At 39.2% G+C, this 27,253-nt stretch overlaps 3 protein-coding genes across 5 annotated transcripts; 1 reads left to right on the top strand and 2 right to left on the bottom strand.

The window, feature by feature from the left end:
- Positions 1 to 1,385: 1,385 nt before the first annotated feature.
- Positions 1,386 to 10,774, bottom strand: LOC145490350 (arylsulfatase I-like). The gene is made up of 8 exons (XM_081469478.1): positions 9,547 to 10,774; positions 8,591 to 8,750; positions 7,911 to 8,023; positions 7,441 to 7,590; positions 6,288 to 6,536; positions 5,548 to 5,692; positions 3,141 to 3,407; positions 1,386 to 2,493 (listed from the first exon to the last, which is right to left on the bottom strand). Exons 1-8 carry the CDS (start codon positions 9,652 to 9,654, stop codon positions 2,162 to 2,164), a joined length of 1,524 nt encoding a protein of 507 aa, XP_081325604.1. The 5' UTR covers positions 9,655 to 10,774; the 3' UTR covers positions 1,386 to 2,161.
- Positions 10,775 to 10,939: 165 nt separating this feature from the next.
- On the bottom strand, positions 10,940 to 17,877 carry LOC145490349 (arylsulfatase B-like). The gene is made up of 8 exons (XM_081469477.1): positions 17,407 to 17,877; positions 16,480 to 16,639; positions 15,794 to 15,906; positions 15,210 to 15,359; positions 13,858 to 14,106; positions 12,873 to 13,017; positions 12,362 to 12,634; positions 10,940 to 11,818 (listed from the first exon to the last, which is right to left on the bottom strand). The coding sequence occupies exons 1-8, from the start codon at positions 17,512 to 17,514 to the stop codon at positions 11,487 to 11,489; spliced, it is 1,530 nt and encodes a 509-aa protein (XP_081325603.1). The 5' UTR covers positions 17,515 to 17,877; the 3' UTR covers positions 10,940 to 11,486.
- An 84-nt stretch (positions 17,878 to 17,961) lies between these two features.
- Positions 17,962 to 27,245, top strand: LOC145490345 (arylsulfatase J-like). Of its 3 annotated transcripts, none has more exons than XM_081469473.1 (10): positions 18,009 to 19,100; positions 19,131 to 19,230; positions 20,530 to 20,638; positions 21,029 to 21,188; positions 21,922 to 22,034; positions 22,582 to 22,731; positions 23,708 to 23,956; positions 24,482 to 24,626; positions 25,042 to 25,320; positions 25,828 to 27,245. In XM_081469473.1, the coding sequence occupies exons 2-10, from the start codon at positions 19,226 to 19,228 to the stop codon at positions 26,166 to 26,168; spliced, it is 1,551 nt and encodes a 516-aa protein (XP_081325599.1). In that variant the 5' UTR covers positions 18,009 to 19,100; positions 19,131 to 19,225; the 3' UTR covers positions 26,169 to 27,245. The 3 variants fall into 3 exon arrangements, with proteins under 3 accessions (XP_081325598.1, XP_081325599.1, XP_081325600.1); XM_081469474.1 differs by having other exon boundaries at positions 18,042 to 18,062; positions 19,016 to 19,230; XM_081469472.1 differs by lacking the exon at positions 19,131 to 19,230 and having other exon boundaries at positions 17,962 to 18,062.
- The last annotated feature ends 8 nt before the right edge of the window (positions 27,246 to 27,253 follow it).

Raw genomic sequence — 27,253 nt, 5'->3', positions numbered from 1 at the left:
GAAATTTTGCCTTCACTACAGAACCGAACACACTCGTCACACTCAAAGGCTATGAGGCATGGGCGCGGCCCAAGGACCGTGTACCAAATGCAGTGGCACCACCTTTGGGGTTTTAAAGATATTCAATAAACAACGGAATGAAAGAAAAATAAGATAACGCTGTTTACACAACACTAGAAAAAAAAAAAAACCTTATCCGAAAGTGCTAGTGGCAAGACTGACCGTAGAATGTCACAAGTTTCTCAGGTCTCTTCTTATTTTTAATTTGTTTTTTACGTACTAACCATGAGCCTTCGCGCACTACGCTCGCACCCAGTTCTCTGTTACGTGTCACCAAACTACTAGCCTCTAAAGTGGGCGGGTATACGAAGAACCTACAAGTGATCAGTGCGATATTCCATGTCAATATTTCAAACTGGGTCATTGGATAATACAGTTGAAGAGTTTTCATTGGCTTTATTAGCCATCATGGTATATGAGCCATTGTAACGTGCGTTACAAATATGGTAAGCACACGCGTAATATTTGGGGGTGTTTTTATTTTTATTTTAGTTTTCTATACTTCGGGGGTGTTTTTAAGAAAACTATAATGTTATTCATAATGTTCTCTTTGATTTTAAAAATAATTTCTATTTACAAGGCTAAAGAAGGTTAAAAAGTAGAAAACACCGAAAGTTCTGGACATTAGGTCATCACCCTGATGATGACCTAGTGCCCCTGTCCCGCCCCGATCGCTTCGCTCCCCGAATTCGTCTGTTTCGCGCTCGCCGAAATTTTTTCCGTCCTCGCCAGGAGCCTGTTCGCAAGCTAAAGCAGAGTCCACAGGACGCACCAGCTACTTTATAGGTTCACCAAGAAAACAAAATAACAAAGTAAAAATGTCTGTACAATTGGGTATAAATATTAAACTCAACTATCTAAGAATATATCACTAGACTATAAAAGGTCTAAGAATACTGTAGGTTGGGTACAAGCACAATTTTACATAGAAAATACATTGCCCAACACTATCAATGCAGCGCACAGTGGGAAAGTTGGGAGTAATATCATAGAGTATACAACTGCATTCCTGTAGAAATTACTGAATGGCTGTTTTTTTTTTCTACTGATAACATGCTATATGTCAGCATTAGCTATGGGTAACAGCTGTAGAAGTGACCTTGACGTTTTGGAACACGGAACTAGAAAATGAAATGTTAACCCCTCTGCAATGGTCACCTGGGGACAGAGGAAAATGGCCATTGTAGAAAGGTGGCCAGCCATTATGGAGAGGTAGGGGTGTGATATTACACCTGTTTTTCTTTGGGTGCGTGTGAGGATACAACACATTTATCTTAAAAAATGCTTATTGTAGCATGAATTTATACACAACACAATCAAAATAATTATATCAACAACAAGAGCAACAAGAAGCTTTATTTCCCCCATTTCATCCTATTTACATTATTACAGATATTATATTTTCACTACAGTAGAACTCCACCTTACAGTCACCACATAAATACGGCCACCTCGCTATTTAACGTCCCCTTTATTGTGGCCTGACCAAAAGCTCAGTCAGTCATTTTCTTATTTAATAAGCCTGTTTAATATGGCTTCCCCGTTAATACGAGCACATTTTTGTGGCCCATATATTGGTGACTGCATTAACGGGACTAAAGAGAAAGGGGGTTCTGCCTACCTGAAATAACTAGAGAAACAGACCAAAGTAGAAACCAAACAGTGACCACAATGTAACTTTGAAAGTACAAAAAGTGAATATAAATAATTTTCAATTATAAGATCTAAAAAAGCTAAGTATCAACCTAAGTACTGTCCTAAGTACAAAATTTAAGCTAAACCATTTCTTGAATCAGTGCTGTTCTCAGACAAACTGGGGTGCTAATCTCAGATGAACACTAAAGGACAAGAAATATTGTAGCTATGTAAAAACTTGAACATGATAACATTTATATATTAAAAAAAGCAAACTCTATTATACAGAGCATTTTCATATAAAAGCCATTAATACAAAAGAATTCATTTTTCAAAGGAGAAAAATTTCATTATTTAGGAACACTAATATGGTCCCTGTGAAAACATCATGAGGTCATGGTCAATCTCAGCTATGGTTTTTGCAGTCAATGGACTAAATTGCCTCTGGTCTTCACTCGGTCAATTCCTAATCACGCCACGGTGTCCAAACGCCTCCATGAGCATTTGGGTCAGCAGCTTCATCTCTGCGTTTATTTCTTGGTGGAACCATGGTCTGTTTGTAATTTTCCAACACACTCAGCAACTTTTTCATTACATCCGGGTATTTCTCTGCAACATTGTAGTACTCACAAGGATCATCTTCAATGTTGAACAGGCATGGCTTCTCTCTGCACTCCGCTGGCATGACCGGGGGCTCCCCAGAGCACTTAACGACTGCATTCTTCAGGGGTGTATTACTGAAGGACCTACTGGACTCTACAAGTCCAGGAGGACGATACCAACCACTTAGTGCAGTACCTAATAAAATAAAGACAAATGACAAATGAGGTGTGGTGGAATAGTACTTACATTGTTGTGACTTATTTTTGTAGGAACTTAATTTCCTGAAAATGGAATGGGCATATTTTGCAGGATTTAAATTTTATTTTTTGGTCAAAAAAAAAATGTTACCAGAGACCAAATTTCACTAAAGTTCTCAAGATACTGATCTTCATCAACAAACAGTTAGTCTCAGTGTATTGGCACAACTGATTTTAATTTTCCATAGCTGCAATAGTTCCCAGTGACTCTGAACAAAACTATATATCAAAGCGAAACTGACAACATTTTGACATGTTCCTTTGCAACAAAGCAGCTCAGCTATAGAGAGTACATCACAACGTCAATTTGCACCCACAGCTGAAGGACAATGTATATCTTTCTTCAAATGGATCATCGGATGATAAGTTTCACAAAAATAAGTAACAATAAGGAGGCTTATGTGCTGTCCTTTGGACCCAGAGGTCTGGGTTCAAGCATTACCTGGGGTCACCCTCCAGTTTGACATTTAAGCTAAGTTATACACTCCAGTATGGAAAAAAATAATAAAACAAAAAAAAAACAACAAACAAAAAACACTCAGTAACCGACTGTGACAGAATTACTGAATTGAAAGTGAACATTACTTGTATTTATCAATTTCCACTGCTGAAAACGAAGCGCAGCATTGTTGCCATCGATATTGATTAATATTTCGGAGCGAGGATTCTGTTCTCCATGAGCCAGAGTGGGCCACATGTCAAAACCATCCAGATTTTTCAGCTTGGTAGTGTTCCCTCCTGCCAGTCCGTAGAGTGTTGGGACCCAGTCTGTAGCGTGCATCATGTCCATGCTTACTCGGCCTTTGGTACCCAGCAAGGGACTGTGAACTAATGCCACACCACGCACTCCACCTAAAGAGAAACAGAGAGAGGTATTAGGGGAAATAAGTAAGCCCCTAGCCTGGACAAATCACTGTCAAATATCTTTGAGAGGCAAATTTTGTCATCAATACCCATAAATGACCACTATTCTGCCTCTGTATGAAAGAACATTTGAAATACACTTGTTACTCCCTCAATGGTACATCACTCGTAAAGATTTCACTGTTGGCCCATCCAGTTATGCAATACAATTTCCTTTGAAATATCGTTCACACATGGGTGGTAGTTATTAGTGACTGAAAAATTTTATTCATTTGATTTCATAGTTTCAAAGTATGGGGTCAAGTAAGGAAATCCTGCCGGCTTTTGCATGGACATTGGATGTAAGGTTTCTCTAGTCAGTTAATAAATTTGGCTCAGTTGAATGCGCTTTGTAATGGTGTGTTCTTGCTCTCTCTAAAGCTAGTTTATGCATCAGTCAATTCCAGCAGTGCCCATCCCCCCCCCCCCCCCCCGGGCTAACCCCCGGGCATTAGCATTTTTTTGAAAAAATGGGCAAATTCCCCGGGGTGGGGAAACATTAACTGTCTAAACGCCCCGGGGTGGGGACAAACAAAGAGGGCAAATGCCCCGCCCCCAGGGATCGTCGCCTTCCAACACCTTCGCAGTTTTTTAATTAATCAGTGAATAAAACGGTCAACTGTTCAGTATTTTAATGCAACGGTAAGACTTCAAGGACAACAGTACATGTTAGTTGATTCTGATTATATTTATTCCTTTATATTTGTTTTAACAGTTTGCTAGAGGATAGCTGGGATTGCGGCAGACGTGCCCCCAGCCGCGAGCGATGATAGGCGCCTGTATTCGCAGGCTACTTTTTCTGTGAAGAATCAAGACATTTTAAATGATGATGCATTGCATTTTAAGCTCACAAGATCTGTCTTGAAGATCGCATCATTTGAATTTGCAAACCTTAAGTATTTTAACTCCAATTTCATGAATTTAAAAAATGCTAGGCTAGTTTTGAATGCGAAATGCGAAATAGTCGTGTTCACGTCAGTTATTGTTTTGTGATAAACACAATATAGTTCACCTTGTCACTTATATTTATATGCTTACAAGTAATGAAGAAATATCTAAAATTGAGAAAACATAACTTTAAAAACAAGTTTCTCTAGTCCCTGACGGACAAGCCATTGTTCAACAAACGCCTCGTCTTTCCCGATGAACTCATCCATGGCACTTTCCAAAACACGTGTGTCGAATGCCCGGGGGTCGCCCCGGGGTATGCAAATGCCCAGCCCCCGAGCCGCAATAAAATTGCGGATGCCCCACCCCTGGGACTGACAACTTGAGCAAATGCCCCACGGTTGCCCGGGGGGGGGGGGGGGGGGATGGGCACTGCTGAAATTGACTGATGCATTACACTTTGAAACCCATCCTTGGAGACCCAGGGGCTGCTAGTCAGGACGATGCGATATTTTCAGGGGAGCGATATTTGCGGGTGAGTGATATTTTTGGGCAAAAGTTTACTTCAAGAGCAGACAAGCCCCTGGGCACTTATTCTTACCAAACCAGTTCCAGAAGTGTTTGAATTCTGTCCCGCTGATTGGCCAGAAAAATATTTTTTTGGAAATCGCCTACATTAGCGTACATTAGCGTACATTAGAAATCGCGTACATTAGCAATATAAATTTATGATATGCCTTCGATAAGTCTGTTGTTAAAATTGATCAATGAATATTGTTCCCTTGTGTCCCTGTTACAGCTTGTTATTTCAACGGCTTCATTGAATCTTTTTTTTCTGAAACTCTCCATGAGAATCGTCCCGGGCCAAGCAACTACTGTGATCAATGAGGAAAATCACTTCGTGTAAGAAGGTGACAGAGTCACCTGGCTGAACTTCCTCCCTGATTGGCCAGAAATATATATTTTCTGGCCAATCAGTGGGACGGAATTCAAACACTTCTGGAACTGGTTCAGTAAGAATAAGTGCCCTGAGGCTTGTCTGCTCTTGAAGAAAACTTTCACCCAAAAATATCGCTTGCCTGAAAATATTGCATCGTCCCAACTAGCAGCCCCTGGGTCTCCGAGGATGTTTGAAACCCAGCTGTATTAAGATTTAAAATGACAGCCCATAATTATTTACAGTATCAACAAAGCAAAGCACCTTCCCAAAGTGTGGTTTTCATTCCTCTCAATGGATAATTACAGGCACTGTTGCCATCCAGACCAGCTGCGGGTCCTCCATTATCAGTAGAGAAGATTATCACTGAGTTGTTGTACATGTTATGAGCTTTCAGAGCGTCTACAACCTGAAATAACACAACAAAAAATGCAATTACGGTGCATGTTCCTCCTTGATTGGAGCAAGCATGCAAACATGGTTTTAGATTTTTAGGCTACTTGTCCAGAACAAAAAAAAAAAATAGTCCAAATCATAATCATAAATCCCTGGTGACAGGTGAAAGTCTACTTAAGGGCCAAGTGGCTCATCATGCCGGAGCTTATCCCGGTTTCAGCAGCATGAAGCAACTAAGAATATCTCTATTCCCCCCTGGATGGGATGCTAGTCCATTGCAGGGTTAACCCCCAGCATTAAATTCGCCGGTACCCATTTATACACCTGGGTGGAGAGAGACACTGTTAGAGTTAAGTGTCTTGCCTGAGAACACAACACAATGCCCCTGGCCAGGGCTTGAACAACCCAGACCGCTTGCTCCGGATTCAAGTGTACTAACCATGAGGCCACCTAGCCTCCCACTTTTAAACCACTACAGAATTCTCAAGTATTTCTGCTTACACTGTACCAATATTAACAAAATCCCGGGTGATACTGATCTTTAATTAGGTTACTTGTGTTAGCATAAAGCAGTACTAAACACTTTTTTACACCATGTTTTGCAATACCTTGCCTACAGATTGATCCAACACTGTTGCCATGGCAGCAAATATCCTTCTTCGTTCATCTTCAATATGTTTAAATCTGTTAATTACATCCTTTGGTGCCTGGATAGGTTGATGGCTGTTGGCGTTGTGCACAGCTTGGTGAGCAAGATACATAAACATCGGCTTGGAAGTGTCATGCGCGTTAATGACATCCACAGCCTGCTCAGCAAAAAGGTCCGTTCCATAGTGACCCCACTCATCCCGAACAGGCTAGACAGAAGAATTTAATATATAATATGTTACTTGATTACTCTCGCATTTTGATTGGTGCTTACTTACTTTGTATGATCAATAATTAAAGAACAGATATCAAGATGACATCATCAACATTTTTTGTTTCTTTATCATAATATATACTGCACATTGTAAAACAAATAAATGCTATGTTGCTGTGTCTGCTCAACTAACTGATCATAGAATATGTCATGAACATGGTAAGAACATCAGTGACACACTCCACAATCACCTCGTATGCCACTTTTTTTTTCTTACCACATTTTGGTAATGGCCATCTGTGATTGATTACTGAACAGATGTATGGCAATGTGGTAAACTGACATGACTCAAAATATGGTCCAACTAAATTCTTATAGAGAAGATATGAATTTACATGCATTAAATTTTTACAAATTATTACATTTTTTAAAATCTTTTTGTTATTCAAATTTAAAGACCATGAAACAAAACTGTTACAGCTCATTGTTTCAGGCGCCAATAGTTCTTCCACTGGTTAGACATAAATAAATAACAATTGGTGACGTCACCAATATCTTTGCTACAACTCTCTAACTGGGTTGTGATAATACTGATAGAATTATGTTACATGGTTTGCCATGCAGTCTGAGCAAGCATTTGATAAGAAAACAATTCCACAAAAATCTTGAATCCCTAAGTTAACTGAGATATTTGTGACTTCGTAACTACAGGTTCAAACCTAAGCATAGTTAAGATATATAGTTTTTCTCTAATCAGTAATGAGATAACTATCTCGAAAACAAGCCAGTTAAGATGGGAACGGAAGGAGTAATGGGGCTCAAAAGGACTTGGGAAATGAAGGAAATCAAAATGGGGAGAATCAAGTAAACCACTGGAAAATGATGTAAACTTTTTGTACCGTGGTGTTGTTGTGAAGGTCCAACCCCCAGAAGCCCTCTTCAGCTTGGGAATGGTCCCAGTAGTCATTTTTACCACTCCAAAATCCAAAGAAGGAATCAAAGCCTCTGCTGGTTGGAATGTAGTCACTCTTGAAAAACCCGAGATGCCACTGAAAGTAGACAAGAGCTGCATGTTAACTGATACTCTTAAGGAACTGAAGTGCAAAGTAGCCTTGACTCTTTTAGAGCTGCTCTTGAATATGAACTCAAATACAAGTCATTAAATATTCACCTTTGTGACATTAATAAATCAATTAATTAATTAATTAATTACCTTTAATGAACAGTGACTAGGAAATTGCCTGACATCGATTGTCAATATAGTTTTCAGTTTTGTGTTGTTGAGAATAGAGTTCAAAAAGAGACTTGCACATACATGTGGGCCAGTTTAATTTATCAAGTGTCACCACAATCTGTGTCAATACTTTACCTTTCCAATAGCATGTGTTTGGTAGCCTTGCTCTTTCAGATACTGAGGTAGAAACACCTCATCAAGACCAACTCCATATGGTAGAGCAGCAAAAATCACTGAATGTTGCATACCTTAAAAGCCAAAACAAAAAGGCACATGACAAGGTGTAGTTGTCATTCTGGGCCCTTGGCCATATGATGGGAAATTTGGGAGTAATGGAACAAAATCAATGTGTGCAGTGGACTCAAATCATGGCGAAATATGGGAACTTGCACCTGCTGACCATTGCAAACAGGTTTTTTATAACAATATTACCAACAAGTGTACACTAACCACAGCGCAGTGGGTACTGTTTACTCCTCAAGTGAACAAATTATTAAGCTTAAGGGCCCATTAGGGTGAATTAAATTATGGGAAAGGACTACATGGACAAATATAATTGTTTCTCCAAACTAGTGTACACATCCTAAAGAGATTGTGCAGTTCCAGAAAATATCTATCACTCCCCCCACATGTACCAAAGGGATTGGAATTTCCTGGGGGTGGGGGTTCTCTAAGACCAAAACATTTAAAGAAATGTATCAAGCTTAATTGGAATTTCCAGAGGGGTGGGGGGTCTTGGAAAAATCCCTTCTGTGAGGGAAGTTATATAGATCTTTTCTGGAACTACACATTAATATTGCTAAAGCTTGACTTACCAGTATGTATGGGATATCGACCAGTCATAATAGCACTGCGTGTGGGTGAACAAACTGGCAGCACATAGTAATTGTTCAGAATAACTCCACTATTTGCCAGATCATCAATATTAGGAGTTGGAATTTGGTCTGAACCATGAAAACTCACATCATCCCAGCCCTACAATGAACATGAACTATTATAAATTACTATAGAGTACCATGTAGAAATAACGACTGAGTAGGCTTGAATGGCCTCATTTTATATGGTTGTTTATACAAGCAGTAGAGTTAAATATGTATCTGTTGATTAAGCAATGTTCCAAAATAATTTTAATCTAAATTACATGCCTGTATATGTATGACCCGAGTTGAATTCAATATGTTTTGAAAGAGTGTGGGTGTGTGAAGGGCTAGGGGAGGGGGTTAACAAGGGCTGTGAGTTACTTTAACATAAATATTGAAGACATAAGTCTCTATAATTTAAAGTTGGAATAATTGTACAAAGAAATAAGCAACTTCATGAATGAATGAATGAATGAATGAATGAATGACTGACTGACTGACTGACTGACTGACTGACTGACTGACTGACTGACTGACTGACTGACTGATGACTGATTGATTGATTGATTGATTGACTGATTGATCGATTGATTAATTGATAGATTGGTGGAAGAGGAAATGGACTGGAATGTCAGAGACTCGGAGTTTCAATCGTTTTTCATTGACATATACACACCGTGAAGATGTAGAAGGATATCAGTTTTCCTCTATATTGCACATGTCACATTTTTCAAATTTGGTCTGCTTTGAAACGAGTTATAACTTGAGTAGAAATAACAACTGCAGAACTTGTAAGTTGAAAGAAAGTAAACAATAACTACTGTACATAATCTAATGAAACTACATACGCACACACACATATCTTCTTTAATTTTTACCTACAAATAGACAGAGATTAAAATGGTGCTTACCAAATCATCCGCCAGTATGAAGATAATATGAGGTCTTGAGCTCGATGCATGTGCAGTAAAACTCAAGACTGACAATATCTGCAGACCTGCAAACAGAAGTCGGTCCATTGCTTGGAAACTGCAGGAAAAGGTGCAGCTCTTTCGAGGTTCCTGTGGAGACAGATAACGGCAAACTTTCGACAGCAGCTTTCTAAACCAGTTTGCCAAAAGATGTAAAGCTCAAAATACCGATCACTTGAAAAATGGACAAAAGAAGTTGTTGTCGGATCTAGTTACCAGCTCGCCGATAATTATTAGTCACGCGACGTTCTGTTTTGTCGGGGTGGGGACAGAGCTAAAAAGAACTCCCGTTCCTGCAATTTTGAAAATAGTCGTTCTCAAAGTGGGCTTTAAAAGCGAAACCCCTATCATCTGAAAGGTTTACATCCTTGGTTTTCAAGCTACTCATTGTGGAAATTGCAGGGAGAAATGACCCGTAACTCTTTCTTTCCCGTGGGTACACCGCACAAATATACATTGGTTTGCACACAGCTTCCGGTACGTTCTGCAGCATCCTTTGTCATGTGACAACCCTGTGATATACTTTTGTTCGTCCTCGAAGACGGTTTTGTAAACAAAACCTTTATTGTCTGCCTGGTTTACACCCTTGGTTTTCGAGTTTTCTGTTGCAGAATTTGTTGGGAGAAAGGTCTCCTTAATATTTCCTACTCGTGGGTACACTGCACAAATATATACACTACTTTGAACACAAGTAACTTCCGGTGCGTCGTGCGTGATCATGTGACAATCCAGTGATGTACTTTTGTTCACAAAAGTGCTTGTTATGTTATGCCACACAGGTCACACATGAACAAGACGAGGTGGTCGTGAAGTGGCCCTGCACTCTGCAGTTTTAGTCAAACTACCGTCAGTTCGTGTATTAGAGGGAGAGTTTGACAGATACTGTATTCATCCAGAAAATAATTCCGGTGCGAACCGAATACGGGACTTCTAAGCACGGGATATTCAATCAGTTGCAGCCGTGTTCTTCTAGCAGTTTGACTGCTTTGGACTTGGAAAGTATAAACTAGCATCTTTGGAGTAAAGCGAGGTTGAAAGCAGCAAAATCTACATGTATCAGAACTGTATTTAACATGCGTTTCTTAATTCAAGCAGTCCTAGATTACTTCGACAAGTACGCAAGAACGAGCAGAACTAAAGATGAAAAAGTTGTGTCAGTCACGTCACACCCGTTTTATTTGGGGGGGGGGGGGAGGGGCACGAGGGGGCAGGGTGCAACTTGCTTTTTTATTTATTTATTTATTTATTTATTTAAATATTTAGTTGGTTATTTATTTAATTTACCAACAAAGCTTTTTGTAGCATAAATTTACACATAATACAATCAAAATATATCAACTACAACAGCAACAAGAAGCTTTATTTCCCCCATTTGGTCCTATTTACATTATTAGTTATTTCAAAAGAGAGAGTGGGAAGCAGAACAAAACAAAAACCAAACAGAAACAGAGACCAACAACTTAACACACAGTACAGATTCAAGTTTTGTGACCACATTGTAATTTTTAAACTACTAAGTGTATATATAGAATTTTCAATAAAAAAGGACCCTAAGTACATGTACAAATGTAAGCTAACCATTTCTTGAATCAGTGCTATTCTCAGACAAACTGAGGTGCCAATCTCAGGTGAACACTAAAGCACAAGAAATATCGTAGCTATATAAAAAACATTTACTTATAAAAAAAAAAAAAATCTCTTGTAAAAAGCATTTTCATAAAAGCTATAAATACAAAAGAATTCATTTTTCAAAGGAGAACAATTTCATTGTTTAGGAACACCAATATGGCCCTGAGGAAACTTCCTGAAGTCATAGTCACTCTCAGCTGATGTTTTTGTAATGTGAACTAAATCAGCTCTGGCTTTCATTCGGTCAATTCCTAATCACGCCACGGTGTCCAAACTCCTCCATGAGCATTTGGGTCAGCAGCTTCATCTATGGGTTTATATCTTGGTGGAACCATGGACTTTTTGTACTTTTCCAATATGCTCAGCAACTTTTTCATTACATCCGGGTATTTCTCTGCAACATTGTAGTACTCACACGGATCATCTTCAATGTTGAACAGGCATGGCTTCTCTCTGCACTCCGCTGGCATGACCGGGGGCTCCCCAGAGCAATTAACTATTGCATTCTTTAGAGTTGTGTTGCTGAAAGACCTGCTGGAGTCTGTAAGTCCTGGACGAGGATACCAACCACTGCGAGCAGTACCTGTTAAAATAAAAACAAAGGAATTAAAAATATTATTTAAGAGGTGTGGTGGTGTCTGCTTAGCTAATGCATCATCACTTGGTTCAAGAGGTATGGGTTCAAGCATTAGTCAGGGTCACAGGGGAGATTTTCGGGGGTGGATTGTGTGGCTAGCCACCCCCCTTTTGGAGAAGCAAAATATAGAAAAAAAACTGAACAAGATTGTGGATATTATGGCAGAAATAAAGGCAAACTCTCTAGACATTGTAATTTTGTAATTTCTGCTTTGTGGCATTGCAAGTATTTCTGGTAATAAATAAATATTAAACATAAATAGTTTTCAATTAGGTTCCAATTCACAAATTGCAACAGTTTGGGAACATGCAACCCCAAGGTACTGTACCAGCCAACCTCTCTTGAAAAATTCTGGATCTGCCCCAGGGACACCTACCAGTTTGACATAGAAGATGTGAACTTCACCATGGAATAAACAAAAATTCTGACTGACTAAAACATACACAATCACTTGTGACAGAATTGGTTAACTGAGGGTGTCAGCCTTACTAGCACTTGTATTTATTAATTTCCACTGCTGAAAACGAAGTGCAGCATTGTTGTTATCAATGTTGATTAATATTTCGGAGCGAGGATTCTGTTCTCCACGACCCAGGGTAGGCCACATGTCAAAACCATCCAGATTTTCCAGCTTGCTAGTGTTCCCTCCTGCCAGCCCGTAGAGCGTTGGGACCCAGTCTGTAGCGTGCATCATGTCCATGCTTACTCGACCTTTGGTGCCCAACAAGGGACTGTGAACTAGCGCCACACCGCGCACTCCACCTGAAGAAGACAGGAATCAGGGAAATATCAGTATTAAGCTCCTACGGACGGATCATTGGCGAAACATATTTCAGTGGCAAATTTTGTCATCCATATCTTTAGAAATGAGTGCTATTCTGCCCTGAAAAGTTTGAAAGAATTTTTATAATACTACAGTTTAGTTGATGCTTGGAGACCCAGCTGTAAAGATCTAATATAACATTGTGCAATTATTTATGTTATCAACTAAACAAACCACCTTCCCAAAGTGTTGTTTTCATTCCTCTCAGTGGATAATTACAAGCACTGTTGCCATCAAGACCGGCTGCAGGTCCTCCATTATCAGTAGAGAAGATTATCACCGAGTTGTTGTACATGTTACGAGCTTTCAGAGCATCTACAACCTGAAATAGGAATGTGACAAGAAATGCAATTACATTCCTCCTCCTTTAGATTTTAGATTTTTAGGCTACACATGTCCAGAACAAAAAAACAAATATCCAAATTGTCAATCATAAACCCCTGATTAGTAATACATCTAGGTGATAAATCCTTAATTACCTTATTATAGGAAATTAACAATGCTTGAAATTAATGCAAATTCATTTCAAAAATTCGCGATAATTTTATGTATCTCAATTTACCTCACTGTTAATTAAAATGACGTTAATTGAAAGCATCATTATTTTAAGACACCTTTATTATCAGCAAAGCACCTTGGCTGGAAGTAAAGGAAACGTTTCTACATGATATAGTGTCCACTATAGTTGAAGATGAAATTACCGATGAACTTATTCTAAACGTTGACCAAACACCATCAAAGTTCGCTCCGACAGATAACGTCACAATGGCAGAGAAGAGTTCAAAGCATGTATCCGTAAAGGAAGAGGCGCATTCCAACCCTGGACCCATTCATGCCCTAATTTGTATGGCCACCTTGTGTTTTTTGCTGGAAATACATGTAAAGAGCAAGTTTTGTTGTTGGACGTTGTTGTTTTCTAACGAAATAAGTGTGAAAAATATCAAATTCGCATCTTAATTCTGCAAACGTACCACACGCAAATTTGCATTAATAAAAAGTATGTAAACATAAGTTTTCGAAAATTCACGTTAATTTTCCAACACGTAAATTTTGTTCGCGTTGTTAACATGCTTCATTATATTCCCATAATAAGGTAGGTTGTTTGTGTTAGCATAAGGCATACATGTAACTTAACACTTTTTTATAACATGTTTCTCAATACCTTGCCTACAGATTGATCCAACACTGTTGCCATGGCAGCAAATATCCTTCTTCGTTCATCCTCAATATGAGAAAATTTTGCTATAACATCTTTTGGTGCCTGGATAGGTTGATTGCCATTGGCGTTGTGCACAGCTTGATGAGCAAGATACATAAACATGGGCTTGGAAGTGTCATGCACGTTAATGATATCCACAGCCTGCTCGCCAAAAAGGTCTGTTCCGTAGTGACCCCATTCATCCCAAACAGGCTAGAAAGGAGAATTTAATATATTAATATGTCATTTGATTATTCTTGCATTTTTGACGGGTGCTAATACTTATGATCAATTAGAGAACAGATACTAAGATGACATCATTACCATTTTTTGTTTCTTTATCATATAATAATAAATATACTGCACATTGTAAAACAAATAGATGTTATGTTGCTGTGTCTGCTCAGTAATTGATCACTGACAGAATATGTCTTGTGGTAACAACATCAGTGACACACTCAGCTATCACGTACCTCGTGTGCCAATTTTATTTTCTTACCACATTTTGGTATTGACCTTCTGTGATTAATTACTGAACAAATGAATGGCAACAAGGGTAACTGACTCAAAATATGGTCCAACTAAATTCATGAATTTATAATTTTGATATAGAGAAGATATGCATTTATAGGTATTTATGACACTTTTTTTTTTTAATTCTTGATCTTTTGTTACTCAAATTTAAAGACCATGAAACAAGCAAATAGCTCATTGTTTCAGGTGCAAATAGTTCTCCGGTTTAAAGACATTAAAATAACAATTGGTGACATCACTGATAGCTTTGCTATAACTCTCTGGGTTTTGATATTACTGATAAAAATGCTAGTTAATGCCACGCGGTCTGAAAAAAACACTGGTACTGGTAGCAAGACATTATTCCTGGAAAATCTTGAATTCCTTCAAATTATATAGGCTTGCCACAAGTCAACCTTTCTTAATCCTTTGCTTAGCTATCTCCCTTGAGCAAACCGAGAGGGTAATCTAAAAGCAATGAAGTTGCGAGCACAAGCAACATATGTTGGAAAAGGTCCAATGGTGAAACCAACAGGCTAGGGAAGAAATTATTGGAAAGAACTTTTAGAAAGTCTAACTACTAAATTAACTGAGATTGTGCCTTTGTAACAACAGGTTCAAGCCTAAGCATAGGGACTTTCAGATATATAGTTCTTCTCTAATGAAACAACTATCTTGAAAAGAAGCCAATTAAGGTGGAAAGGAAGGAGTGCCGGGGCTAAAAAAGACTGGGGAAATGAAGGAAGTCAAAATGGGGAGTATCAAGCAAACCACTGGAAAATGATGTAAACTTTTATTTATACCGTGGTGTTGTTGCGAAGGTCCAACCCCCAGAAGCCGTCTTCAGCTTGGGAATGGTCCCAGTAGTCAGTTTTGCCGCTCCAAAATCCAAAGAACGAATCAAAGCCTCTGCTGGTTGGAATGTAGGCACTCTTGAAAAACCCAAGATGCCACTGAAAGGAGACAAGAGTTTTATGTTAACTGATGTTCTAAGGAACTGATTTAGAAGTGCAAAGTAGGCTTGACTCTTAAGCTTCTCTCGAATATGGACTCTGAAATACGCCAAATATTCACCTTTGTGACGTAAATAAACTAATAGATTAATTGATTACCTTTAATGAACAGTGTAAAGGAAATAGCCTGGCATTGATTTTTAAGTAAATATGGTTCTATTTTTGTGTTGTTGAGAATTGAGTTAAAAAAGCGACTTAATTTGTATGATTGTGCATTTGGGCCAGTTTTAATCAAGTGTCACCACAATCACCATGTCTCAAACAGGGATTGACAGTGTTGTAGAGATTGAGAGTAGGAATACAAAAGAGACCTCAGTCTGTACCTACATGTGGGCCAGAAAACAACCGTCATCATAATCAATACTTTTCTTTACCTTTCCAATAGCGTGTGTTTGGTAGCCTTGCTCTTTCAGATACTGAGGCAGAAACACCTCATCGAGACCAACTCCATATGGTAGGGCAGCAGAAATCACTGAATGTTGCATACCTTAAAAACCAAAACAAAAAGGCATGCAACAAAGGTGTAGGCTGGTGTCATTTTTAAATGGACCCTCGGCCATATGATGGGAAATTTGGGAGTAATGGAACAAAATCAATGTGACGTGTGTGGTCAGGACCCAAATCATGGCAAAATGTGGGAACTTGTGCCTGCTAACAATTGCAAACAGGTTTTACTATTGTATGCTATCCACAGCAGAGTGGGTACCATTTACCCTTCAGGTGAACAATCAAGGGCCCATTTGGGTGAATTAAATTCTGGGAAAGGACTTTGATGGACAAATATAATTGTTTCTCCAAACTAGTGGACATGTCCTAAAGGGATTGTGCAGTTCCAGAAAATATCCATATTTCCCCCACATGTACTGAAGGGATTGGAATTTCCTGGGGGGTAGGGGTTCTCTAACACCAAAACATTTTAAAGACTGAAATGCATCATGCTTTTAAAATTGGAATTTCCAGAGGGGAGGGGGTGGGGGACCGTGGTAAAAATCCCTTCCATGAGGTAGGTAATTAGAAATTTTCTGGTACTATGCATTAACACTGCTTAAGCTTGACTTACCAGTATGTATTGGATATCGCCCAGTCATAATAGCACTGCGTGTAGGTGAGCAAACTGGCAGCACATAGTAATTGTTCAGAATAACTCCACTATTTGCCAGATCATCAATATTAGGAGTTGGAATTTGGTCTGAGCCATGAAAACTCACATCATCCCAGCCCTATAATGAACATGAACCAATTATGAATTACCATGGAATACCATATAGAAAGAACAACTGAGTAGGCTTGACAATAATAAAGTCGTTTATCTGCAGTGCGTGTTTATATAAGCAGTAGAGTCAATATGCATCTATTAACTGAGCAATGTTTTAAAATAATTTTATCATAGATTGCATGACTATACATGTATGACCTGTGTTGAATCCAAAACGTTTTGAAAGGGTGTGGGTGTGGGCAGGGCTCAGTAGGGGAGGGGGTTAATAAGGGCTATATGCCACATTATTTTAACATACCGGTAAATATTGAAGACAAAAGGACTGAATGACTGATGGATGGACAGGCGGATGGACAGGCGGATGGATGGATGGACAAAGTGACAGACTGATTAATTGATTGATTGTTTGATTGATTGGAGAAAGATGGAGTGGACTGGAATGTTGTTGAAAAGGATATCAATTTCTTCTATTTTGCATATGTCACATTTTTGAAGTTTGGTCTGCTTTGAAACGCATCATAACTTAAGTCTTTCTCTCTTTTTTTTTCTTTGTCCCACGCTCGTGTCATGTTGATTAATTCACCTTCACATTAAGTCTTTCTTCCTAGATAAGAAACACGACCACTCACACGTATTAAAGAAATAACAACTGCAGAACTTGAAAGTTGAAAGAAAATATAAACTACAACTGTAATCTAATGAACGCACACATACCTTCTTTAATCTGTTAATTTTTACGTACAAATAGAAAGAAATTAAAGTCATGTTTACCAAATCATCCGCCAGTATGAAGATAATATGAGGTCTTGAGCTCGATGCACGTGCAGTAAAACTCAAGACTGACAATATCTGCAGACCTGCAAACAGAACTCGGTCCATTGCTTGGAAACTGGAGGAAACGGTGCAGCTCTTTCGAGGCTCCTGTGGAGACAGATAAAGGCAAACTTTCGACAGATGTGAACAGCAGTTCTCTAATCCAGTTTGGCAATATAAAGAAAGCTCAAAATATCGATCACCACATGAAAATGGTCAAAAGAAGTTGTTGTCGGATCTAGTTACCAACTCGCCGATACTTATTAGTCACGCGACGTTCCTGTTCTTTCGGGGTGCGGGACAGGGCTTAAAAGAACTCCCTTTCCTGCACTTTTGAAGAGAGTCGTTCTCGGAGTGGACTTTGAAAGCAAAACCCTTATCATCTGCAAGGTTTACATCCTTGGTTTTCAAGCTATTCATTGTACAATTTGTAGGAAAAAATGACCCGTAACTCTTTCTTTCCCGTGGGTACACTGCACAAATATACATTAGTTTGTACACAGCTTCCGGTGCGTTCTGCAGCATCATATGTCATGTGACAACCCTGTGATATTCCCTGTGATATACTTTTTGTTCGTCGTTGTTCAGACTCACAGCTGCAGTCTGCGCGTAAGGTAAGTGTTGTTTTTCTCGCCTTTTTCACGGAAATTCTTGTAATTGATGATGTTTTGTAAGGGTTTTACAGTAGCATTGTAAATGTTCTTGTATATCCCCGTACCTGAATATTTCGACAGTCTTGTTTGTTCCGGTCCAGGGGCCCGTTTCTCGAAAGTCCCGGTAACTTTTCGCGCGCGTAAAGCCATAGCAAAATCTCGAACCTTACGATTACAGAGCTGTTTTATTCACATATTCTTAATATGAAGAGAAGTTCCCTTCATACAAGAAGTTTTAGGCGTATACACTTCTTCGTTTTAAGATACAGATGGACTAAAAATGGCTTTACGGGCCCGAAAAGTTTCCGGGACTTTCCGTTTCGAGAAACGGCTAACGGGCCCCAGCTCGTTTAGACGCTGTATTTACCCAGAAAATCTTACCAGTGCTAACTGCATGCAGGTCTTCAAGGCACTAGACATTCAATTGAGTAAAGCCATGTTCTTCATGCAGGTTGGCATGGTAAAAATTCTTTTTCCTGGCTTGGACTTTTATACACGTGCATCGTGATCTCTGGAGTGAAGCGAGCTAATAAGATAAACACAAGATCTCACAACATTAATTTGCATCTGTCAACTGTAGTTTAACGTTTCAAAACCTTCGTGCAGAAGGCAGGGATGAGCAGAACTGGAGATGAAAAAGTTGTCATAGTCGGCAAATGTTGTCCCATCCTCATTTAATCGATATGATGTTGTCTATTTAAAGTTACATAAGCTTTCTTTATCTCTATATGCACCTATCAATTGAATATAAATCCCGCATGGGGTGGTAGGGGGTGGGCTTTTGTCGATTACAAGTGTTAGCATAATTTTTAGCATAATTTAGCAAACCAAGCATAAATCTTATCTTTTATCTGAATTCAGCACTGCTAGCATAATCTGGCTTTTCTGACCTTCATGAACTGATGTAATTTCAGTTTCAGTGTACTTCCTTTTACTTGACTGTTTCTTAAACTTCTGTTACTGTTGTCTCTGGGCTGCCTGTCGGTGTGATGTTTCTTGGTCTCAGGCCCCGCAGATATGGTTCGGCAGTGAGCTGACTGAGCTCTAAGATCTCAGATGGTGTCCTCCTCGTCGATCTGCTGAGCACTTCCCAAGTTCCAGTTCAGATAGTTCAACAGCTTACAATGTTGTAAGAGAGCTTTCAATCTCTTGGGAGCATTTATTGAAACCGTCTTTGAGAGTGAATTAACCCAATTCATACCCCCACCGTAGTACAAGGCAGGGGGGAGGGGGGAGGGGAGACTAACTTTTAGGGTGGAATTTGATTTCAGTCATTTTTGCAATCAAATGTGCACTTGAAGTTCGAAACTTTCTCAAAACAGACAATATCTGATTTGATGGCACCAGCCTAAAGTATCAGATAAATGGCATGAAAACAAATAAAAACTTACCTTTCCCCAAAGCTTGAGCCGTGAGAGACAGACTTGGTAACCACATCTGTTTTATGTCACCGGGCATCTTTTAGTGAAAGTCAAGTTTTTCAACCCAGGGGCCACTTTGCATGATCAAAAGGCCTACTGTGGGGTTGTCCAAGGTATCAAATCCCTACCTCTTGTGCGCACTCCCCATAGTCTACCAATCGTAAGTGTTGCATAACTAGAATATATGCTATATTCCTAGCTTCCTTGTGTTTTAAGCAGTAGCTGATTCAATGGGTAATAATGCACTTATCAATTTCTACCACATTATAGTGTAGACGAGGGCACTGAGCCCAAGTCAGGTATCATCCATAGACATCAAGAGCGATTAATCTGATTGTTTAGGCCGAAGATGTGCTGTGGAGCCCTGATACCTTAGAAAATTTTGTAACCCATTGATCTAAAAAATTTTGGATGTCCTTACATACGTCCATACACCAGTTGCACTGCACGTGCCCTAGCTGGGCCCGATACCTTGGAAAACCATTACCATATGTACTTCTTTGATATTGGACATCAATGTTATGATCAATAATTGACAGCTGTCAAAACAAGGTATCTGCTGACCAGTATCATGTGACCATATCCTGGACTCAGGTTTAGAGCTCATAGAGGTCGCGTGCTTTTTTGAGGTTGACCGCTGTCCAGATACTGGTGTTTGGTCGGATCGTGGGCTTAAGCCAGGTTATTACTCTGAGGGAGATGGAGGGGTTTGTACAAAGATGAAATTTCTGCCCAAATGAACACCTGGCACATAGTTAACTTTTCTTCTGAGATATTCCTTGTGCAGTCATCTCTTGGAAAGTCCCTGTTAAGTTTTTAACTGAAAAAAAAATTGTTTAAAACCACACGCTGAACAATTACATGCTAAGAATTGATCATTTCATCAGCATTTCTCGTTCTCCCAAACTTCCACTTGTGTTTCTATAACTCAATAGAAACACGGTACATGTTTTCCATTTCTTAAATAAGTTAATTATTGAAATATCATAAATTTTGTACCTTTCCAGGATGCAACTTGTTTGGTTTCTGTCAGTAGTGTCCCTACTGTTATCAGTAACAACTGCAGCAAAACAGAATTCCAAACCTAACATCATATTCATATTAGCAGATGATTTGGTGAGTTAATTAAAGTAAATAGTGCATTTGATTTATAAAGTAAGGATTGGGAAACATGAATTTTAATTGTTAATGTTAAAAAAAGGAATTATGCCGTCATGATTCAATTTAGTTCCATGTTGCTAATAAGCACCCTCTTATCCATTCCTTCCAAGTTCCTTCCTTCCATTCATTTTTTCATTCCTTCAGCCATTGTTATTGTTGCATATCATTCAACAGTTATGGTTTTTCTTCAGATTATTGCAAGAAATGTTGACCAGAGAAAAATAAAAGGCAATTTTATTTTTCAGCAAATCGAAATCTGAATGTCAACATAAATAATTAATTAAAATTTTCTGTTATATAATAATTATTATAAATGTTGCTTAAAATTATTTCTTGCACCTTTAGGGATTCGATGACGTGAGCTTTCACGGCTCCAAGCAGATTCCAACTCCAAACCTGGATGGAATGGCAAACAGTGGAATTATTCTCAACAACTATTATGTGCAGCACATATGTACACCAACTAGAAGTGCTTTAATGACTGGTCGATATCCCATCCACACAGGTACCCTTATTATATTTATAGCTTGCTCTATGGAGAGAACTTGTCACAGTGTAACATGTGCTGTGATTGGCTGATTATAGTTGGAGTGGTACTGTCCAAAGGCACTGATACTAAGTAAAACTGATGTTGATGTTAGACCGGCTGTCAAATACCAGACAATAGGGAGCTTGAGAAACCACGACGGTGACGCCAAGGACAACGTTGATTAAAAAGTAATTTTATACTTTATCTACGAATTTTGCGATACCCTGAAGTTATTTACTTCATTATTTTATCACTGTCAGAGCTTTCACAAAACTCAATCTAGGACGCATCAATAAATGCAAAATACATGTAAAAATTGAAAACGATAGCTGTCGTGGTTCATGTTCTCCAGACTATGCAGAATTTAGTCATTTTATGTTGTTGTCTTGCAGACGATGGTAAAGAAATGTACCAAGACTTATAACGTACGTTCACAGCCATAATGTTCTCCTCATTAAAACTTTTTGTTTGATGACGTTGCCGTTGCCGTCTTGGTTTTCTTAAGCACCCTAACGAAAATAATGTTACATAGTTCTCATGAGACATTTATTAAAACGTCTTTAAAAATTAGTGGTTAACTGTCACTAACTTGGTCCGACTGTACCTGGAGGTTATCACCCTTAAGTTTCTTGAGCTTTTTCTTGTACAGTAATATCCAAAGATCGATTTAAGTGACTCTTTGTGATAAATAATTATGCTCATTATTCAGGAATGCAACATGATGTTATACTTGCTACTCAGCCATATGGACTTGGTTTAAATGAGACCCTTATGCCGCAGTATCTCAAACAACTGGGCTATGCCACACATGCCGTTGGAAAGGTGTGAATGTATTTTGAAAATTTATAATTTGTTAGGTCATATCACATGTAGCATGCAAAATGCTGATAAAATAGTTGTTAGCAAGTGAAAAAGGTACATTTGAAAGACATTGCAGTAAAAATTTAATTTAACAATTTATTGTTATGCTGATAAATACTGCATCATTTTGTTATCTTTAGGCAGTCATTTTCAATTTTGAATTTGCAGTCAGTTGGGAAAGGTTTGGAACTGAGAATCTGTGGGGTCATGGGACAGGTGTAAAAATTCAGACATTTTCAAAAGATCTGATCAAAGTTAAAGTTTCCAAAGATTTTATGGTTTCAGACCTCAACCAGCTGTCTTTAAATTTTATTGTAAATGGCTACCAAAACTGGCAAGCACATTTTGGTAATAAAGGTACTGTAAGTTTATTTTGTTATGTTTTATTCTGATCTGAGGGTTCACTGTGATTTGCGAGTTATTTAAGTGGCTCCATGAATAGTCATTGGGTTTAATGTCAATTAAGCGTATGATTGTACATTGTGTATGCTTTGTTTTTATCTTTTAGTGGCATCTTGGTTTCTTCAAATCAGAGTACCTTCCCACAAACAGAGGCTTTGATTCCTTCTTTGGCTACTGGTGTGGTAAAGAGGATTACTGGGACCATTCAAACCATGAACAAGGTGGTTGGGGACTTGATCTCCACAATAATACCAAGGTAAATGTTGAAAGAATTAGGACTGAAAATAATACTCTAAAACCACCCTATCAGTGGTAAGTTCAAAATGCTTCCTACTAAGAGCCATTGGCAGTACTGATATTGTAACGAGAAGTGATATTCTGGCCACTTTCATTTTATTTTCCATGAATTGTGGAAGGATCTGTTAATTTTCCATGAAACAAGATCTCTGCCCCCCTTTACCACCCCTCATTGTCAGAAAGTTCAAGTAAGATGGATGCACAGTGGGATGCAAAATCCGTATTATCCGTAAAAATAATAAATCCGTAATAATACTAATAATAATAATGATAATGATAATGATAATGATAATGATAATAATAATAGTAATACAGTCAAATCTCTTGTAAGTGACCATGCTGGCAATTCGAAAAAGTGGTTGTAACTAGAGCTGGTCGCTTACAAGAATGAGCTCTTGTAAGGGACCGCATGGTAAAACAATAGAGGGTGGTTGCTTATGAGAGCTTCAGAAACTCATTAATAATTCATAAAGAAAAAACAAAAGAAGTTAATTTTTAATGAGTGTCTTTATAGCATTATAGACAAGGCTAAACTGCACTGTACTGGTCACTTACAAAAGCTTGAAAACAAAGGACAATAGTTATCCCAAAAGTGGTCGCGGTTGCTTACCGGAGCGGTTACTTACAAGGGTTTTTCATTCCAAAGTTCCAAAGTAACAGTTCAAATGGGGTTTCACAAATAACAGGTGGTTGTAACTAGCGCTGTTTGCTTATGAGAGTGGTCGCAATGAGAGCTTCGACTGTAGTAGTAGTAGCAGTAGTAGTAGTAGTAGTAATAATAATAATAATAATAATAATAATAATAATAATGATAATAGTCATAATAAATATAAAATAATTATAATAAACAGAGGGTCTGTGGACTTACTACAGAGGCTGTGGTGTAGTGTTGACTGTTTTTCTATCGTTTTGTTTTCTTTATTGTAATTTCTCAGCCTGTCTGGACTGAGTGGGGGCAATACAGTGCTGACTTGTTTACAGAGAAAGCGGTCGACATCATTCAGAAGCATGATCCCTCCAAGCCGTTGTTTTTATATCTTCCATACCAATCGGTCCATAGTGGAAACTACATTCAACCACTGCAAGCTCCTCCAGATGAAATCAAGAAATTTTCCCACATTCAAGATGAGAACAGAAGAATATTTGCTGCAATGGTGTCTTCTCTCGATAATGGTGTAGGAAAGGTACATCCCTCCATTTCTGCCCTCTTGCCTTCCTTTTTGCCTTCTTCCTTACTCCCCTCCTTCCTCCCATTCATCCCTCTTCCCATCTTCTCTTACCATCCTTCCTTCCTGCATGTCTTCCTTTCCCCCTTCCTTCTTTCCTTCCTTCCTTCCTGGCTGCCTGCCTGCCTGCCTGCCTGCCTGCCTGCGTGTCTCCCCACTTCCTCCCTGTAGTCTTTGCTCCCCAACCCCCTTTACCCTCAGTTCCTTCCTGCTCGCCTTCCTTTTCCACCTTTCCCTAACTGTCTCCCTTTCTCTAATTATCCCCTTCTTCTTTCCTTTCCTTCCTTCACTCCTTCCTTCCTGCCTGCCTTTCCCCTTTCTCTTGCCAGTCGCTACTCCCACCCTCCATGTACCCTCACTTTCTTCCTTTCTTTCTCCTTTACCTTTCTTCCTTTTCCCCTCTTTTTGCTTACTTTCCCCATGGTTTAACAGTTTGTGTGCTCAGCTTGAAGATGCTTACAGTGGAGCATTAACCTTTGTTAGGTTCTCGATGCACTCAAGGCCCGTGGTTTGTACGACAACTCAGTCATCGCCTTCTCAACTGACAACGGTGGCCCTGCCGCAGGTTTTGACATGAACATGGCTTGTAATTATCCCCTGAGAGGCGTAAAGGCAACACTTTGGGAAGGTACTTGTTTATAATAAACAGAGTTCCTTGTTTCCTTGGGAGTGACTATTCAGTTGATGCAGTGAGACAATAGCAGGCACTTGATGGCAAGAACTTAGCATCTTGGGCAAGGCTTAAGAGAGTGCTCTGTAGGTTGGGTAGAGAACAGCAGTTTCATGGCTCTGTGTTTGGTTCATATTTGGGTGTTAATTTGCCTATATGTTATTTTTAGTATGTGAAATATTAGTTGGCGAGCTGTCGAAGCCCATGCCCCTTTAAGTCTGGTTTGTGGGAACTAAATCTTATAGTCATTAAACTTGCACCTTTTTCATAACTTTACAATTAGGAAGAAAATGCCGAGGAAATTGGCAGATGGAGTTGGTGATTTTACTAAATTGACTTTATTGGACAGTTAACTTTGTTTTTCATCTGACAGGAGGTGTTCGTGGTGCAGGATTCATACACAGTCCACTGCTCTCCGCTAAAGGCAGAGTAAGCATGGAACTAATGCACGCGACCGACTGGCTCCCAACACTGTACTCTATAGCGGGAGGTGACATCCACAACTTACGCAATATGGATGGCTATGATATGTGGAACACTCTGTCGCAAGCTATAGAGTCCCCTCGTGAGGAAATCCTTCACAACATAGATCCTTTGAAAAATGGACGAGCAGCCTTAAGATTTAGGAACTGGAAGCTTCTTGTTAACATGAGTAAGCAGAACTACTTTAGAATTTCTTAGTGGTAACGTGCAGGGGATGAAGTGACGTTATGGTAAGCATGGTGGACTGCCACGAAAAGTACCTGTGGAAATCACAGCATAAGATAGTCTTGTGGTAAATCCGATCATTTTGATTGTTTCTTTCTTGGTCCGGATTTTGCCATTCAGACCATTTCCATGGAAACAGTCATAAGCTGTGTATTTTTTGTTTCCGAAAGCCGGCAAATTCAATAAACTAGCATGTTCCGAGTGCTATATAGTATACTTACAAACCTAGCTTGTTCAAACCATACTGGGGAATAATTTGGCCCAGGGAGACACAACCTGTCACAACCTGGGGCCAATATTCCCCAGCTCGGCCCTCGCGCTTGGTTAGTAACATAGAGAAACTATTTATCTCCACGTGCCGATATAATATATCTTCTATTTTTTTTTTCTATGCTCTTTTGCTCCGCATGGAGATAAATGTGAAATGTCCTCTTCACTCTTTACCCCCCAGGCACCAGTTGGAGCGGATGGTATGCTCCTCCCGGAGTCGAAATCTCGAATAACTCTGTCGGAGCCGCGGCTTTGAAAAATGCTGTAGTTACTTGCGGTGAACCACCGAAAACCCCACCTGAGTGTACGAGTGAGCTGGGACCTTGTTTGTTTAACGTCATTGATGATCCTTGTGAGTACGTGAACCAGGCTAAGAACCAACCAGACATTGTAGACTCGATGATGAAGTGGCTTGATGATTACAGAAAGACCATGGTACCACCAAGGAACAAGCCGTTTGACCGGAGGGCTAATCCTGACAACTTCGGTGGAGTGTGGAGCCCTTGGATGGACAACGAGTAGATTAAAAGCAAGCCCTCTCCGCAGACGTTCTTCTGGCTCGTCACACATCTTTCCTCCCTAAGGAGAAAAGAAAGATTGCGTGACAAAAAAAGATTGCGTGACGAGCCATGAGAACGTCTTAGGTCAGCTTTTATACAAATCAAACTCAATTTCATAAGAATTTAAGTTTTTGTATCAAGCCCCCTTGAAACAGAGGTAACTTAGAAATGGCCTATGGTATTAGTCAGTGGGGCGGTAAAAAGTTTTTTGTGCGTTTTTGTTTTTTGTTTTTTTTTTTTGTATAATGTGCAATGAAACCTGTATTAAGCGGACACCTTCTATTAAGTGGACACCAGCTTGAGTCCCTAAATTTTCTTCCTACATTTACTGTAAAATAAACCTGCATTCAGCGGACCCCTCTGTTAAGCGGACGCAGACACAAAACCTGCAATAAGCGGACACTTCAAGGACTTTGTACTTCTGAAAGCTCAGCTCAGATTCTTGTAACACTGTTCAGCGATATCGTTTTAAAGCTAAGTAGATTATTCCAGATTGATGCATTGACTGACTGGACATTGTGCTATGAGTAGTCTTTGACCTTACACTGTGTTACACTGTGTTACACTGAGTTACAAAGGGTTAATGATTGACTATTATTGCACAATATATTAGAACCTGCTTAGAGCGGACACTAGTGAGGGTCCTAAGGGTGTCCGCTTAATACAGGTTTCACTGTATCTCGAAATTTCGAGTTGGTCCTTTCAATTAGCTCCTCGGTGGTTAATTTTCGGTCTCATTAAGGTTTCGTTTGATTTAAGGTGCAGCTACCCCATCGCTAAAATGAAACTACTCGTTATTCGAAGCATTTCTGCGCAATGAAATGATTTTTTTTGTAGAAAGCGAGGCTTAAGTAAACCTCAAGTCCCTCAATTCAAGGCATTTCAATTGAATATAATGGTCTGCATAGCTCCAAGGCCTGTGAGATTTTGTTTTGTTTTGTTATTTTAGAAATGACGTTATACGTTGACCAGAACTTATACAATGTAGTCTCCAAGTATTTCTTGTTGATATAAATAAAATAAAATACCAACATTTTCAGCAGAAGT

This window comes from Orbicella franksi, chromosome 6 (genome assembly GCF_964199315.1).
Source record: "Orbicella franksi chromosome 6, jaOrbFran1.1, whole genome shotgun sequence".
Taxonomy (NCBI): domain Eukaryota; kingdom Metazoa; phylum Cnidaria; class Anthozoa; order Scleractinia; family Merulinidae; genus Orbicella; species Orbicella franksi.
Note: the sequence above shows the minus strand (reverse complement) of the source record. Positions and strands in the feature narration are given on the sequence as shown.

What these genes read in the sequence shown, in the direction of transcription:
- LOC145490350 (XM_081469478.1), bottom strand. Translation starts at nt 9,654, where the DNA reads ATGGACCGACTTCTGTTTGCAGGTCTGCAGATATTGTCAGTCTTGAGT. An exon ending in GAAAACCACACTTTGGGAAG is followed by an intron (nt 3,408 to 5,547) that starts GTGCTTTGCTTT and finishes GTTTCTCTTTAG; the next exon opens with GTGGAGTGCGTGGTGTGGCA. An exon ending in GTGGAAATTGATAAATACAA is followed by an intron (nt 2,494 to 3,140) that starts GTAATGTTCACT and finishes TTATTTTATTAG; the next exon opens with GTACTGCACTAAGTGGTTGG.
- LOC145490349 (XM_081469477.1), bottom strand. Translation starts at nt 17,514, where the DNA reads ATGGACCGAGTTCTGTTTGCAGGTCTGCAGATATTGTCAGTCTTGAGT. An exon ending in AAACACACGCTATTGGAAAG is followed by an intron (nt 15,360 to 15,793) that starts GTAAAGAAAAGT and finishes GTCTCCTTTCAG; the next exon opens with TGGCATCTTGGGTTTTTCAA. An exon ending in TGGATCAATCTGTAGGCAAG is followed by an intron (nt 13,018 to 13,857) that starts GTATTGAGAAAC and finishes TTCCTATTTCAG; the next exon opens with GTTGTAGATGCTCTGAAAGC.
- LOC145490345 (XM_081469472.1), top strand. Translation starts at nt 17,977, where the DNA reads ATGTCATGTGACAACCCTGTGATATTCCCTGTGATATACTTTTTGTTC. An exon ending in TCGATATCCCATCCACACAG is followed by an intron (nt 21,189 to 21,921) that starts GTACCCTTATTA and finishes CTCATTATTCAG; the next exon opens with GAATGCAACATGATGTTATA. An exon ending in TCGATAATGGTGTAGGAAAG is followed by an intron (nt 23,957 to 24,481) that starts GTACATCCCTCC and finishes AACCTTTGTTAG; the next exon opens with GTTCTCGATGCACTCAAGGC.